This window comes from Salvelinus sp. IW2-2015, linkage group LG14 (genome assembly GCF_002910315.2).
Source record: "Salvelinus sp. IW2-2015 linkage group LG14, ASM291031v2, whole genome shotgun sequence".
In the NCBI taxonomy this organism is placed as follows: domain Eukaryota; kingdom Metazoa; phylum Chordata; class Actinopteri; order Salmoniformes; family Salmonidae; genus Salvelinus; species Salvelinus sp. IW2-2015.
The window spans coordinates 53,154,701-53,169,198 of NC_036854.1; the positions used below are offsets into that span (position 1 = coordinate 53,154,701).

Here is a 14,498-nt window from a genome sequence, read left to right on the forward strand (position 1 = left end):
AAGAGTTGTGTGCTCTCCTGAAGATCAAGCAGATCCTGACCTCCGTCTTTCGCCCGCAGACGGATGGGCTCGTCGAGCGCTTCAATAAAAAGCTCAAACAAATGCTGCGGAAGGTCATCGAGCAGGACGGGAAGAACTGGGACCAGCTACTACTCCACCTAATGTTCTCAATCCGAGAAGTACCCCAGTCCTCCACTGGGTTTTCCCCTTTCGAACTCCTCTACGGGAGGAGACCACGCGGCCTACTGGACGTCACCAAGGAGGTGTGGGAAGCCCAACCGACCCCTTTACGCAGCGTGGTAGAGCACGTGGAGACGATGAGGGAGCGGATGAGAGCCATATGGCTAGTCGTGAGGGAACATATGGAGAAGGCCCAACGCTCCCAAGCCCAGGTCTACAATCGGGGAACCCATTTCCGAGAATTCCAGGTAGCAGACAGGGTGTTGGTCTTAATCCCCACGGCCGAAAGTAAGTTCCTGGCAACATGGCACTGGCCATATGAGGTGATCGAGAAGTTGGGACCTGTCAATTACCGCGTACGGCAACCGAGGAGACAGATTTACCACGTGAACCTGTTGAAGAAGTGGCACGAGAGGACAGCCTCGGCGATGTTATGGTCAGGACCCAGGACGCCAACGGTACCAGTGGTGGACCCGAGCAATGAGGACCTCGACCCGGCCCAGAAGCAAGAGCTCAGGAAGCTCGTCGATCGGAACACGGCGGTGTTCTCCGAGAAGCCGGGCCGCACGACCCTCATTGAACACCACATCCGTACCCGGCCTGGGGAAACAGTATGAAAGAGGCCATATCGGATCCCGGAGGCCCGAAGGAAGGCTGTGAAACAAGAAGTCTAGGCTATGCTGAGGATGGGGGTCATTGAAGAGTCCCACAGTGCATGGTGCAGCCCCATCGTGTTGGTGCCCAAACCGGACGGTAGCCTCCGCTTCTGTAATGATTTCCGGGGTGTGAACAACATAAGCTTATTCGACGCCTACCCCATGCCGAGGGTGGATGAGCTCATCGTTGGCAGCCTCCTCCCGGGAGAAGACGGCGTTCTCGACACCAAACCGTTTGTATCAGTACCGGGTGCCCCCGTTCGGTCTCCACGGAGCCCCGCCCTGATGATGACTGATGAACAGAGTGCTTCGATCCCACCAGCAGTACGCAGCGGCCTATCTGGTATCATCATCCACAGCCAAGGTTGGGAAGAGCACCTGACGCGCCTCCAGGCGGTGCTGGACGCGCTCAGACATGCCGGGTTGACCGCAAACCCCAAGAAATGCAAACTAGTGTTCGAGGAGGTGGAGTACCTGGGGTATTTGATCGGACGGGGGAACGTCAAGCCCCAGGAGAGGAAGGTTCACGCGGTACGTGACTGGCCCGTTCCACGCACCATGACACAGGTCAAGTCCTTCCTGGGACTGGCAGGATACTATAGCCGGTTTATCCCCAACTTTGTGGCTATAGCTTCCCCCCTCACTGATCTAACCAGGGCCCGCCTCCCGAAAACAGTGAAATTAATGGACGAGACTGAAGCAGCGTTCAGCCGTCGGAAGGAAGCGCTCTGCTCCCATCTGATTCTCGTAACGCCTGATTTCCAGGTGCCGATGGTGGTCCAGACGGATGTATGCGATACAGGATTGGGGGCCGCTCTGTCCCAGATACACGATGGGGAGGAGCACCCCATCATGTACATCAGGCTCCAGACGTGACGTTGGGCATTCAGGCCAAAGAGTTCAATCTTTGTTTCATCAGACCAGAGAATCTTGTTTTTCATGGTCTGAGTTACCTTTAGGTGCCTTTTGGCAAACTCCAAGCGGGCTGTCATGTGCCTTCTACTGAGGAGTGGCTTCCGTCTGGCCACTCTACCACAAAGGCCTGATTGGTGGAGACCTGCAGAGATGGTTGTACTTCTGGAAGGTTCTCACAGAGGAACTCTGGAGCTCTGTCAGAGTGACCATCGGGTTCTTTGTCACCTGCCTTATCAAGACCCTTCTCCGACCAGCTCTAGGAAGAGTCTTGGTGGTTCCAAACTTCTTCCATTTAAGAATGATGGAGGCCACTGTGTTCTTGGGGACCTTCAATGCTGCAGAAATGTTTTGGTACTCTTCCCCAGATCTGTGTCTCTACACAATCCAGTCCCGGCGCTATATGGACATTTCCTTCGACCTCATGGCTGGGTTTTTGCTCTGACATGCACTGTCAACTGTGGGACCTTATATAGACAGGTGTGTGCCTTTCCAAATCATGTCCAATAAATTTTATTTATCACAGGTGGACTCCAATGAAGTTGTAAAAACATCTCAAGGATGATCACTGGAAACAGGATGCACCTGAGCTCAATGTCGAGTCTCATAGCAAAGGGTCTGAATATTTATGTAAATAAGATATTTATGTTTTTATTTTTATAAATTTGCAAACATTTATAAAAACTGTTTTCGCTTTTTCATTATATATTGTGTGTAGATTGACGAGGAAAACAATTAATGAATACTTTTTAGAATATGGCTGTAACGTAACAAAATGTGGAAAAAGTGAAGTGGTCTGAATACTTTCCGAATGTACTGTATAGCCCCTCAAGTAATTTAATAGAATGCATAGAACTAGAAATGCTAACCCAACAAGGAACTTGTTCAATGGCTGAACGTTTATTTTTTTTAATTTAATTTTTATTTTTTTTATATATTATTCAAAATACAGATCAACAATTTACATTCTTACATCATACAAAACAGAACGCAGGTATTAACGAGAAAATACTGGAACAAACAAAAATAAATAAAAAAAATTACAATTCTAGTACAATTGTAATCACTCTGAAAAAATCTTCTTGTAATGATTTAGGAAAATGTTATTCTTATTGTTCACTGGGGTTAATGTTTTAATAAAATAGATCAATTCAAAAAAATGTAAAGTGTAATTTTGGTATAGAATTTTGGAATTTTTGTTTGTGTATGAAGTATTTGGCAACAAGAATTTTAAAAAAAAATCGCAATAGTTTCAGTGGTCTTGTTATCATCGCAATTGTAACATATTATACATTTCATGTCAAAAACATAGGTAGTGTTCATAATGGTAAATAAGTATTTTGCAAGGTTTCCCCAAAATGCATACATAAATTTACATTCAAAGAACAAGTGAGACAGATTCTCACCTTCTTTTTCACAGAAAATGTAGATATCATCAATAGCCACAAATTTGGATATCATTGAATTACATGGATATATCTTATGTAAAATATTGAAGTGCACTTCCTTAACCATGCATTTTTCCAGACAATGTCAGGAATAAGCATGTTCCAGAAAAACTTTCCTCTCGGTGTAAGTTGGTTTTGTGAATGAAGAATTTGTCTTATATATTTATTACAACAAGATTTCTCAAGTAAGCCCACGCCTTCCAATCTGAGTTCTGGATAAACTTTGTGATCATTACCAAAGCTAAGATGAGTTTTCATTAGTGTAGTTAGACCACTGGGAACGGCTTTGATCACAGAAATAAACTCTCTGAAAGGTATTGGAAAGTCTTTCAATGTTATAAATTGTTCATATATGAGAATATTACCCTTGTTGTCGAAAACATCAAGAACAAAGTCAATATTCCTCTCATGCCAGCTGGGGTAGAACAATTACTTATTCCTTACAGTTATGTCTGAATTATTCCACAAAAGAGCTTGATTTGGGGAAAAATTCTGCAGGAAACATATTTTCCAGGCCATTAAAGCTTGTTGGTGAAACCTAGCCAATTTAGCAGGTAATCTTTCTGGAATATAATTACATTTCAGTAAAAATTGAAGACCTCCCAACTTATTAAACACATTATTTGGAATGAAAAACCATATTGAATCAGTCTTGATCAAACATCTTTTCAACCAGTTTATCTTGAAAGTGTTATTTATGTCAACAAAATCCAACACTTCTAGACCGCCTTCAGCTCTTTTGTTAGAAAGGACTGGCTTTTTTAGTTTGTGAGACCTATTTTTCCAGATGAAGTTAAGAAAGGTCTTATTGATCTCTTTACAAGTAGCAGGATTTACACATAACGATAATGAGGGGTACACAAAACGAGACAGTCCCTCTGCTTTGGACAGAAGTACTCTCCCAAGTATAGAAAGATCTCTTTGTAGCCAATTATTGAATATATTTGAGGTTTTCTTAATTTTAGGAGAGAAATTCAAATGTTGTCTGACATTGTTTTTTTGACAAATGTTTTCCTAAATATTTAACACAGTCCTTTACATGAATATTTTCTATTTCTTTATCATCAGAGTCAAATAAACATAAGATTTCACATTTAGTGTTCTATGGTTGAACGTGCTCCATGGTTACCAACGCAATGACGCTTTTCCGTATCCAAGACATCTCCAGAGCTGAAGAGGCGAGCTAGCTGATATATTTTCAGATATCACCATCAATAAACATAGCTAGTTTAAAGCGTAGTGTAACTACTCGTTTGTCTAGCCAGTTAACATAATATTTAGCAGTAAAAGAGTAGGGTGTTTGGCGTCAACAATGGTGAGTAACATTAGCAAGCTAAGCTACTTTAGCCCAGCTAACGTTAGCTAGCTAGCTTATGTAGCCAGCAACATGATATGGCCAGCTTGCTGGTGTGGATTTAGCAAGGGATCAAATCAAATTGTATTCATCACATGCGCCGAATACAACGGGTGTAATGTTAGACTTAACCGTGAAATTCTTGCTTACGAGCCCTTCCCAACGATGCAGAGTTAAAAAATAATAATACAAAGAAAAATAGTAGCTAACACAAAAGGAATACAATACCCAAGAATTGAGCTATATACCACGAGTACCAATACCAAATCAATGTGCAGGGGTATGAGGTATTTGAGGTAGATCTGTACATGAGTCATGTCATGAAGGCAGGGTAAAGTGACTAACGACGTTAACGTTAGGCATCAGGATACAGTAGACATGATTCGAGTAAAATAAAGAACAGAGTAGTAGTAGTAGCAGCAGGATTATGCTTTGTCACGTCTGGTGCGCGAACAATCTCTGTAATCGATGCGGTCGACTGCACGGATAGTTAGCTTGCTGACGTTAGTTTAGTGAGTGAGTAGCGAAATTGTAAACATTAGCTAACTAGCCAAGTGACTGCTACTAGGCTAGCCCTCTAGAACATACTATAACGTTTCCATGACGACACAGAGCTGCCTGCTGATTAGCTAGGGTTTCCACTAATTGCCACAGTCAAAATTGACTATATCGTAAAAATGCATGAACACTAAAATGAGCTATTTGGTCTTAATTTAAGGTTAGCAGTGTGGTTAAGAATGGGGTTAGGTTTAATCCAACTTGAAGAGAAATTGTTCGATATTGTGCTTGAAACAGTAACGTAACCTGCTAGCTAACCAACTAACTATGATTAATGAAGAGGGCCACAACCACAGATCCGTCTTCTAGTTTATGTTACTTAGCTGGAAATTGACATCCATCCCTGTCCCTCTTTCTCCTTCTCTCTCCTTGAAGGCTGAGTTTGGTTTCAATGAACACCATCAGAATGAGGCCATCAACTACATGCGCTTTGCACGCTCCAAGAGGATCATCAGACTCAAGACCATTGACTCCTGCTTCGAGGACCTTAAAGACAGCAGGTGTTGTATCACACTATTTTTATGTTTTTTATCACAGCTAGCCAACAATGTTTGTCGGAGGAATGTAAGTCTGTCTTTTTAGGACAGCTTTGAAGGGTATTTGTGTGTATCTCCAAAGAAGAAGTTCCCCCACAGGGAAAAATAGTTATTCTATTTATATTCTATTATAGGCTAGTGGAGGAGACATTCACAGTGGACGAGGTGCGGGACATGCTGGACGGGCTGCAGCTGGTTGTGCGAGGGGAGGTCGAGACAGAGCTCATCAACACGGCCCACACCAACGTGCTGCTGCTTCGGCAGCTCTTCTCCCAGGCTGAAAAGTTCTACCTCCGTCTGCAGACTGACATATCGGAGCTGGAGAACAGGTGGGCTGTGGGGAGGGGTGGGATGGCTCGGAGGTGGACTGTGGGGATGAGGGGGGGGCTTCGAGGACAGGCTGACTCCCATTTTGCGGCTCAGTTGGTAGAGCATGGTGCTTGCAACGCCAGGGTTGTGGGTTCGATTCCCACGGGGGACCAGTACAAAAATGTATGCACTCCTAACTGTAAGTTGCTCTGGATAAGAGCGTCTGCTTAGTGACTAAAATGTAAAATAGTAGGTAGTACTGAGAATTAGGGAGTGTATGTGAAGGTATATTTCAGTTTAACATTGGAAACTAGCTGGTGGCTCAATGAATCTCAATAGCGCACATCCTAAATCTAAACTCGGACTGAAGGCTATTGAAGCAATTACGCAATGGGTTAATAGCAGATAACGGTTTCTCACACTTCACTACCCTTTTCCCCCAACAATACAATGAAATGGGAGGGTGAGGCTAAGACCCTTCCCTCACACTCACTGCCTCACTCTGAGGATGGATCTGAACTTGTTACTGGGGCACAGGAACATGCCACTTTGAAATGTATAAAATGGCTCTGTGATGTGGAGTACATTTCCAGGCCAAGGGACTGTTAATGGGTCTTTTAGAGAGAGAGGGGGGAAAGCCATTCCTTTTACAGTCCCAACTTTTTGATGTTGAAAAACTGACAGGCCATCAGCAATGTAGAATGGTAGAATGGAGACAGTGATTACATGGCAAATGGTATTAGAGAGACCATTTTCGTACTTTACGAACAAGACTTTGATTTGCCTCTATGGATATTGTGAGGTTGTTGTGAGATTGGTACATGAGTGTGAGGGAATGAGAGATATTGGATTAATAAAAATGTTCTAGCAATTTGGGTCTTTGTTTGTATTTGACATCTAATATCTGCTGAATTGAGAATATTAACAGCTGTGTTTAAACTACATTTGACCTTTATTACACTCAATGAAACTCACTTTATGGTATCAAACATTCTGTCATTACTCTGGTTCGTTTATGAGCTATAAATGTGCCTAAAAGTATAAAATGTTCTAATTATTTGTCCATCTCTCTTTTTCTCATCCCCTTTGCTCTTTTTCATTTTCTACAGAGAGTTGTTAGAGCAAGTGGCTGAGTTTGAGAATACTGAGTTTAAAAACCCAAATAAGGTGAGTGCCCAACCACTTTGAACTATTTCCCCTTTATAAAAAAAGAAGTGTGCATATATTACATGTTTAGGGTTAAGGCTGAAATGTTGCACTTTCATGAAATACACAGCACTTGAATCGTATCACAATTGGAAATGGCCRACCTTTTTAAGTGAATGTTTTAAGTCCATGTTATCAAGGTAATGGACAGCTGACAACATATATTGATGCCATTTATTGATGGGAGAGTATGTGCTCACGTACATGCCTTACTTCCTTACCCAGACTAACCAAGAAATTAGCAAGCCCAAGTTAGCACCGCTGAATGAAGGTGGGGTATCTGAACTTCTCAACAAGGTACGGTACTCAAACCTCATCTGGTAGTACAGATGTWTATTGTAAGAGCACCAGCTCAGCAGCTATATCACCAGCCATCTCATCAACTGTTTCTTCACATTGGTTTTTCATCAGGAGATATCAAGGCTACAAGAGGAAAATAATAAGCTCAAAGGCAGGCTCCGGACTTTGGAAACCCAGGTACCTCACACATCTGAATCCGTAAAGTGTGTTTCTGATTGACATGTTCTTACTTAGTTATGATGTTGATTATCAATGGTGTGGCACTGTAGATTTGGACATCATTTTGTCAAGTTCTGTACCTGATCACATCCATGATCATGATTAGTTTATAATGGCACGAYAATATTCACCTGAATGACTCCTGATTTCCTAGTAACCTCAGAACAATCATGAGCTGCTTGTCTGCTAGCTGCTTGTCTGCTAGAATGGAATGGATGGCCGAACTGCCTGGTTRGTTATTTGGGTAGCTATTTCCTCGGAGAGGGGTTTGGAAGGTGCTCTTTTTCATTTTGAAGTGCATTTTGAAGTCGTCATTAATGTACATAAGTTTAAAAAATCTGAATAGTTTGGAATAYGTGTGTGTGTAAGCTGCGTATTGAGGGTTAACATATTCAGGATTTCCATTAAAATGTTGGCAGTGTCATACTCCTAAAATAAACAAATGAAAGACATTGTACTGTAGCAAGYTAGCTATCTGGCTAGAATAGCCTGCTATGTTACTAAGTAAGTTATGTTATAGTACTCTAGCTATTGCCATTCCAGCTGACAATCAGAGCTTGCATTTCAGAGCAGAGTGTCCAGAGTGAATTTACGAACACTTAAATGCACTCTACTTATTGTAACTTTTGACAACATTGTAATTGTGCTCATTTTTCCACCTGTCCTACACCTGACCTTGCTAATTGAGTGATCGTATCACTTATATGTTGGTATCACTTATATGCAGTATACTGATTGTTTTTCAGGCCATGGGTGCGTTGGATGAGAAGACCAGGGCGGAGAGGGCTCTCAAAGACTTGCAGAAGGTCAAGGGRGAACAGCAAGTACTGTAGCACCATAAGGGCCATGGGTTCAAGGTCATGGGTTAACAATATAACAAACAAACCTTGTTCAAAAGACCATAGAATGACAACTGCACTTGATTTTTCAGTAGTATTTCCTGTTTACTTCCTGKTTTTTGTGCATTGTATAATTTTTTTCCTTTTAGTGAAATTGTCCACATGCTGGACTTGTGTTTATGATGTGTTGAAGCTTTTGTCCTGCTTTTTTTCTGAACGATTACTATTATTTAATTTGCTTTCATGGAAATCAACTGGTATGTATCAATCTGTCACTATGCTTTGTGTGTTGAATATATGTCAATCTGAGTGTGCATCCTAAATGGCACCCGATTCCCATAGGGCTCTGGTCAAAAGTACTGCACTGTATAGGGAAAAGGGGGCCATTTGGAACGCACATCAAAGTTCACCCACTGACATGCCTTGTCTCTCTCCCCAAGATGACCACCCGTTCTCAGGAGATCACTAGTCTGGAGGACACGGTGGCAGCACTGCAGGAAGACTACCAGAAGTCCCTGAGTGTCAAYGCTGCCTCCCAAAGAGACCTGCAGGACAACCTGGTGTCTGCCAAACATGACCTGCTCAGGGTACAGGAACAACTGTCCCTGGCAGAGAAGGTACGTGCTTGGCCCGTACCCTATACTGGTACCTACCTGATGCCTTTCACATAAATCATGCATTGATTTCAACCAATAGACAATTGTGTGAACTTCAGTCTCAAAATATAGTGTTTTCGGAAAGTATTCAGACCGCTYGACTTTTTCCACATTTTATTACGTTACAGCCTTATTCTCAAATTGATTAAATATTTATTTTCCTCATCAATCTACACACACTACCCCATAATGACAAAGTGAAAACAGGTTTTTAGAAATGTTTGCAAATTWAAATTTAAAAAACAGAAATAMCTTTATTTACATAAGTATTCACRCCCTTTGCTATGAGAYTCAAAATTGAGCTCAGGTGCTCTGTTTCCATTGAAAGGCACACACCTGTCTATATAAAGTCMCACAGATGGCAGTACATCTTAGAGCAAAAACCAAGCCATGAGGTCAAAGGAATTGTCCGTAGAACTCCAAGACAGGATTGTGTCGAGGSACAGATCTGGAGAAGGGTACCAAAACATTTCTGCAGCATTGAAGGTTCCCAAGAACACAGTGGCCTCYATCATTCTTAAATGGAGAACCACTAAGACTCTTCCTAGAGCTGGCTTCCTGGCCAAACTGAGCAATCGGGGGARAAGGGAGCTCCAGAGTTCCTCTGTGGAGATGGGAGTACCTTCCAGAAGGACAACCATTTCTGCAKCACTCCACCAATCAGGCCTTTGTGGTGGAGTGGCCAAATGGAAGCCACTCCTCAGTAAAAGGCACATGACAGCCCGCTTGGAGTTTGCCAAAAGGCACCTAAAGACTCTCAGACCATAAGAAACCATAAGATTCTCTGGTCTGATGAAACCAAGATTGAAACCAAGATGGAACTCTTTGGCCTGTCTGGAGGAAACCTGGCACCATCCCTACGGTGAAGCATGTTGGTGGCATCATGCTGTGGGGATGTTTTTCAGGGACTGGGAGACTAGTCAGGATCGAGGGAAAGATGAACGGAGCAAAGTACAGAGAGATCCTTGATGAAAACCTGCTCCAGAGTGCTCAGGACCTCAGACTGGGGCGAAGGTTCACCTTCCAACAGGACAACGACCCTAAGCAGACAACTAAAACAACGCAGGAGTGGCTTTGAGACAAGTCTGTATGTCCTTGAGTGGCCCAGCCAGAGCCCGGACTTGAACCAGATCAAACATCTCTGGAGAAACCTGAAAATAGCTGTGCAGTGACGCTCCCCATCCAACCTGACAGATCTTGAGAGGATCTGCAGAGAAGAATGGGAGAAACTCTCCAAATTCAAGTGCCAAGAAGACTCGAGGCTGTAATCCCTGCCAAAGGTGCTTCAACAAAGTACTGAGTAAAGGGTCTGAATTCTTATGGAAATGTTTTTTATTTTTAATACATTTGCAATCATTTCTAAAAACCTGTTTTTGCTTTGTCATTATGGGGTATTGTGTGTAAATTAGTGAGGAGGAAAAACTATTTAATCCATTTTAGAATAAGGCTGTAACATAACAAAAAGTTAAAGGGTCTGAATAGTTTCCTAATGCACTGCATCTGAAGTTATCATTTGAGCTATGGACACAATTGTATTATCTGCCATTTTGTGTAGGAGCTGGACCGGAAGTTCCAACAGACTTCTGCCTACCGCAACATGAAGGAGATCCTCACCAAGAAAAATGAGCAGATCAAGGACATCAGGAAACGGCTTTCAAAGTGAGTCGGTTGATTATTATACAAATTTGTTATGTATGATATATAGACTGGTTAATTGAGATTCTTCTCCTGAAAGATGATTATGTTTGTAGTTCCTGTCTAACAACCTTCTCTGCTAACAGTTCCAATGTATCAATTCTAGATACGAGTCTGATGAATGAACCCTTTGCATCACACAACAAGACACAAAATGGAGGTTAAAATACACAACAAGAGGGTAGAAATGGCCCAAGACCTGGGACTGTCACTCTGGAGAAGGTTTTTGCCCATTTATCATTTATTCTACCCCACTGCAGGAGGAGGTGCTTTGAACAAAAAATGTAATTGAGAATATCACCTGTAGTTCAGAACCTTTCAGAAGAATCGTATCATCTCGCTGATCCAGCAGATTTTGTAGTCATTGGCTTTAGGAGATGATTGCGGGGTATTAAGGGTTGGGGGCTAATCGACAGAGCCTCCTATGGTCAGTCTCACTGGGAGAAGAACCTTGAATGTCTCTGTCCCTCTGCTACTCCGTGCTGTCCCATATCTAGGAGCTGGAGCTTTGTGTGTTTAGTAGTAGGTTTTCCTCATTGCACTATGCAAGTACTTTCACGTCCTTGACTTGCTGTCTAAAAAAGGAGGCCTTCTGAATAGGAGAGATATGCTTGAAGCTTTGGTGCTGTCTATATCTGATGGTGATGGGTACATTTTCCCATGACACCAATATAAACTATTGTGTCTCCTCAAGACTGTATAATCTTTTTCACCTATTTCTATGTAGCTGGGGTATCATGCAACATCTGTTTATATGTATTCAGCTGGCGGAATTCGGAGCTCCAAGTTTTAATGATAGTGAATAGTCATGGCTAATGGTACATATTATGAATCGCAGCATAGCATAACATTCCAAAATATCTTGAGGGGAAGGTTTTGAGGGAAACGTTTACATACAGTAGTATGATTTGACATGTTTTCTTATTTTTCTTACAATTTTTATCCTGTTTTAGCATATAAAAAATGCTTGGAAAGATAGAGGTTGGACCTAAGCAAATGTATAAATACTTCTCTACACATATAGAATATTTTTATGGGAACAGTGAACTTTTTTGTCCTTAACCCTGATAATAGCCTGGTATCAAGGCATATATTGTATTCCGTCTGGTACCAGGCCAGAGGCATATGTGTGTAATATGACAAAAATTCTATGTTGCTGTCTTTGACGTAATGCTCTTGTAGAGTACGATACACGACCACCTATGTCATATTAGACGTGTATGTGTGATATGTTTGAATTGTTGTGGGGTAATAAAAACTGTTACCAAAATGTCAGCTTCTTTCACATTTGTTCAAAGTGCACCCTGGGACAGGATATAAAAGATGTGGGCCTGCAAGCAGCTATCTAAAGTTAATCCTCACACTACAATGAATGGGATGGGCCTGGATATGGGTGGTGGCAGTGCTGCCTTCTCTATGGGCCGCAGCAGGGGGCTGGGAACGTGTGCAGCTCTGGCTGCAGCAGTAGCATCTGCTTCTGCGGGGCCCATGCTGGCTCGGGTCCGCTCATGGGCTGCAGAGAAACACACCCTCTCTAGGCTTAACAAGCGCTTWTCAGGCTACATGGCGCAGATATGACCAACGAGCCCAACCGGTGCCACCACGGCTGAGTACGAGACCCAGGTGATGGAGTACCACGGTTAAACTGAAGATCGGGCTGGACGGCATCCGGGGAACCCATGAGATTTAGGCCATGGTAAGAGACTAACTGCATCTCATCTCTCTGAGAGAAGTGCATGTTTGCTTCCCAAATGGTACCCTATTCCCTATATAGTACCCTACTTTTGATCAGGGCCCATAGGGGCATCGTCGAAAGTAGTGAATTATAAAGGGAATAGGGTGACATTTGGTWCGCAAATGTTTTTTAAATTTTATTTTTACAATCTAGCTATGAGTCTGAGTCTGCTAAACCTATTTTGAGAAGATGTTTGATTACCTGTCATACCTGTCACCATTTGGTTATTGWTAGGATTTATGTTTATGCACTATAGCCCGCTACCATATTGTTTGAAGATGAATATTGTTTTGTTACACACACAAACAATACAGATGTGTAGGTGTGTAAAGACTGATCAACATAGAGGGACAGGCTATACAGGCTGTGGTCAATCTGGAGAGGGGAGGGGTGCATATCTCTAAGCCAACCAGGGAGTGTAGAGCACTGGACAATACCATATTAGGAACTGTTTGAGTGTAGAATCGACGGAGACACAAGACGGATTTAATCTACCCAACAACCAGATGCGGACAGAGGAGAGCACCATGGGACTTGGACAAGTTCGAGTGCCAGCATAGGCTGAGCAAAGTTTAAACCGCGCTCAGCCTCTACTATGATAGGCCAACGGACGAGTTGGAACTAAAGCTGTCATAGTATAAGAACTGCTATTTGAGTACATTCCACAGTTCTCTGTTTTACCTTGCGCGGTGATACAGCGAACCCGTATATACGAAAATTGCATTTACCATTTATCGCTTGAGTTTAATTAAAATACTTAAAATATATTCGGTGACTCTGAATCACATTTTGTCCTGATACCAGATTTGAACTGACGCAAATCTCTTTCATTATGCAGGTATGATTTTGAACAATCCTGGAAGCATGAAGAGGGTACTGCAGAATCTAGGCTTATAAATATCAGATTTTGTTATCAGGTCTCATTCAGCCGTGTTTATCTCCATATCAAATCATTTCTTGATACCTGTACTATGATTGTTTTCAATTAAAATGGTCAAAAATAGCTTCTTAGCTAAGAGCAATTTCTCATCAAGAATTTTGCTAGGACTGTCTAGGAGTGGTCTGAGTGGGGAGGGGAAACCTGAAAACTGGCTGTTATTGGCAGAGATGTTTGGAACTCCCTTTCTTATTGGCCTATTAACTTAATTACCTCATGGTGATGTCACCAGGCAGGCCAAAACTCCATCCCAACAAAACAGACTGAAATTGCAGGTGGTCTTTTCAAACAGCTCTCACACTAAAAGAGCATTATCATAAAAAAATATATATATATAAAACAGGGAAAAAAACGTTTTTTACTGCATTGGCCCTGAATTTCCTGTTCAATGGGACAACAATACCCAATACAATACACTATAACTATCCATTGTGTAGGGTGTTGACATAAGTGGAGGTTGGTGGGAAGAGCTATAGGAGGACTGAGTTATTGTATTGGCTGGAATGGAGTAAATGGAACGGTACCATACACATCAAAGATATGGAAACCACATGTTTGACTCCGTTCCAATTATGACATTCCAGCCATTACAATGACCCCCGTCCTCCCATTGCTCCTCCCACCAGCCTCCACTGGTTGACATGGCCCATGAGATGCCAAACACTCAACCCTTAAAGGACAACTGCACTTCCTGATTTGGCCTTGTTTTAGATGTGGTTCATTTAAGAAATGTTAGCGGCTATGATTGAATTCAAACGTGAGTTGGTTTCGGGTGTGGTTTGATGTGGGTGTCTCTTGTATGTGTTGGCAGGTGCGATAAATTAGGCAAATTATTTAGTCAATTAGCTTCACGCCTCATGCCCACCAGAGGCATCAAACTCTGCGTTCCGGTGGAAGGCATTCATTGTCAATGGCGCAACTCTTATGTTGGGGAATGCCCCACTAAGCAGCGATGTGT

At 42.4% G+C, this 14,498-nt stretch overlaps 1 protein-coding gene across 3 annotated transcripts; it reads left to right on the forward strand.

The window, feature by feature from the left end:
• The first annotated feature begins 4,162 nt into the window (after window positions 1–4,162).
• Window positions 4,163–12,149, forward strand: LOC111973235 (leucine zipper transcription factor-like protein 1). 3 transcript variants are annotated; one of them, XM_070446739.1, is made up of 10 exons: window positions 4,163–4,511; window positions 5,484–5,608; window positions 5,779–5,973; window positions 7,063–7,120; window positions 7,385–7,456; window positions 7,571–7,636; window positions 8,425–8,484; window positions 8,958–9,134; window positions 10,729–10,832; window positions 10,975–12,149. In XM_070446739.1, exons 1-10 carry the CDS (start codon window positions 4,509–4,511, stop codon window positions 10,991–10,993), a joined length of 879 nt encoding a protein of 292 aa, XP_070302840.1. In that variant the 5' UTR covers window positions 4,163–4,508; the 3' UTR covers window positions 10,994–12,149. The 3 variants fall into 3 exon arrangements, with proteins under 3 accessions (XP_070302840.1, XP_023856294.1, XP_023856295.1); XM_024000526.2 differs by having other exon boundaries at window positions 4,164–4,511; window positions 8,425–8,502; XM_024000527.2 differs by having other exon boundaries at window positions 4,164–4,511; window positions 8,425–8,502; window positions 8,976–9,134.
• The last annotated feature ends 2,349 nt before the right edge of the window (window positions 12,150–14,498 follow it).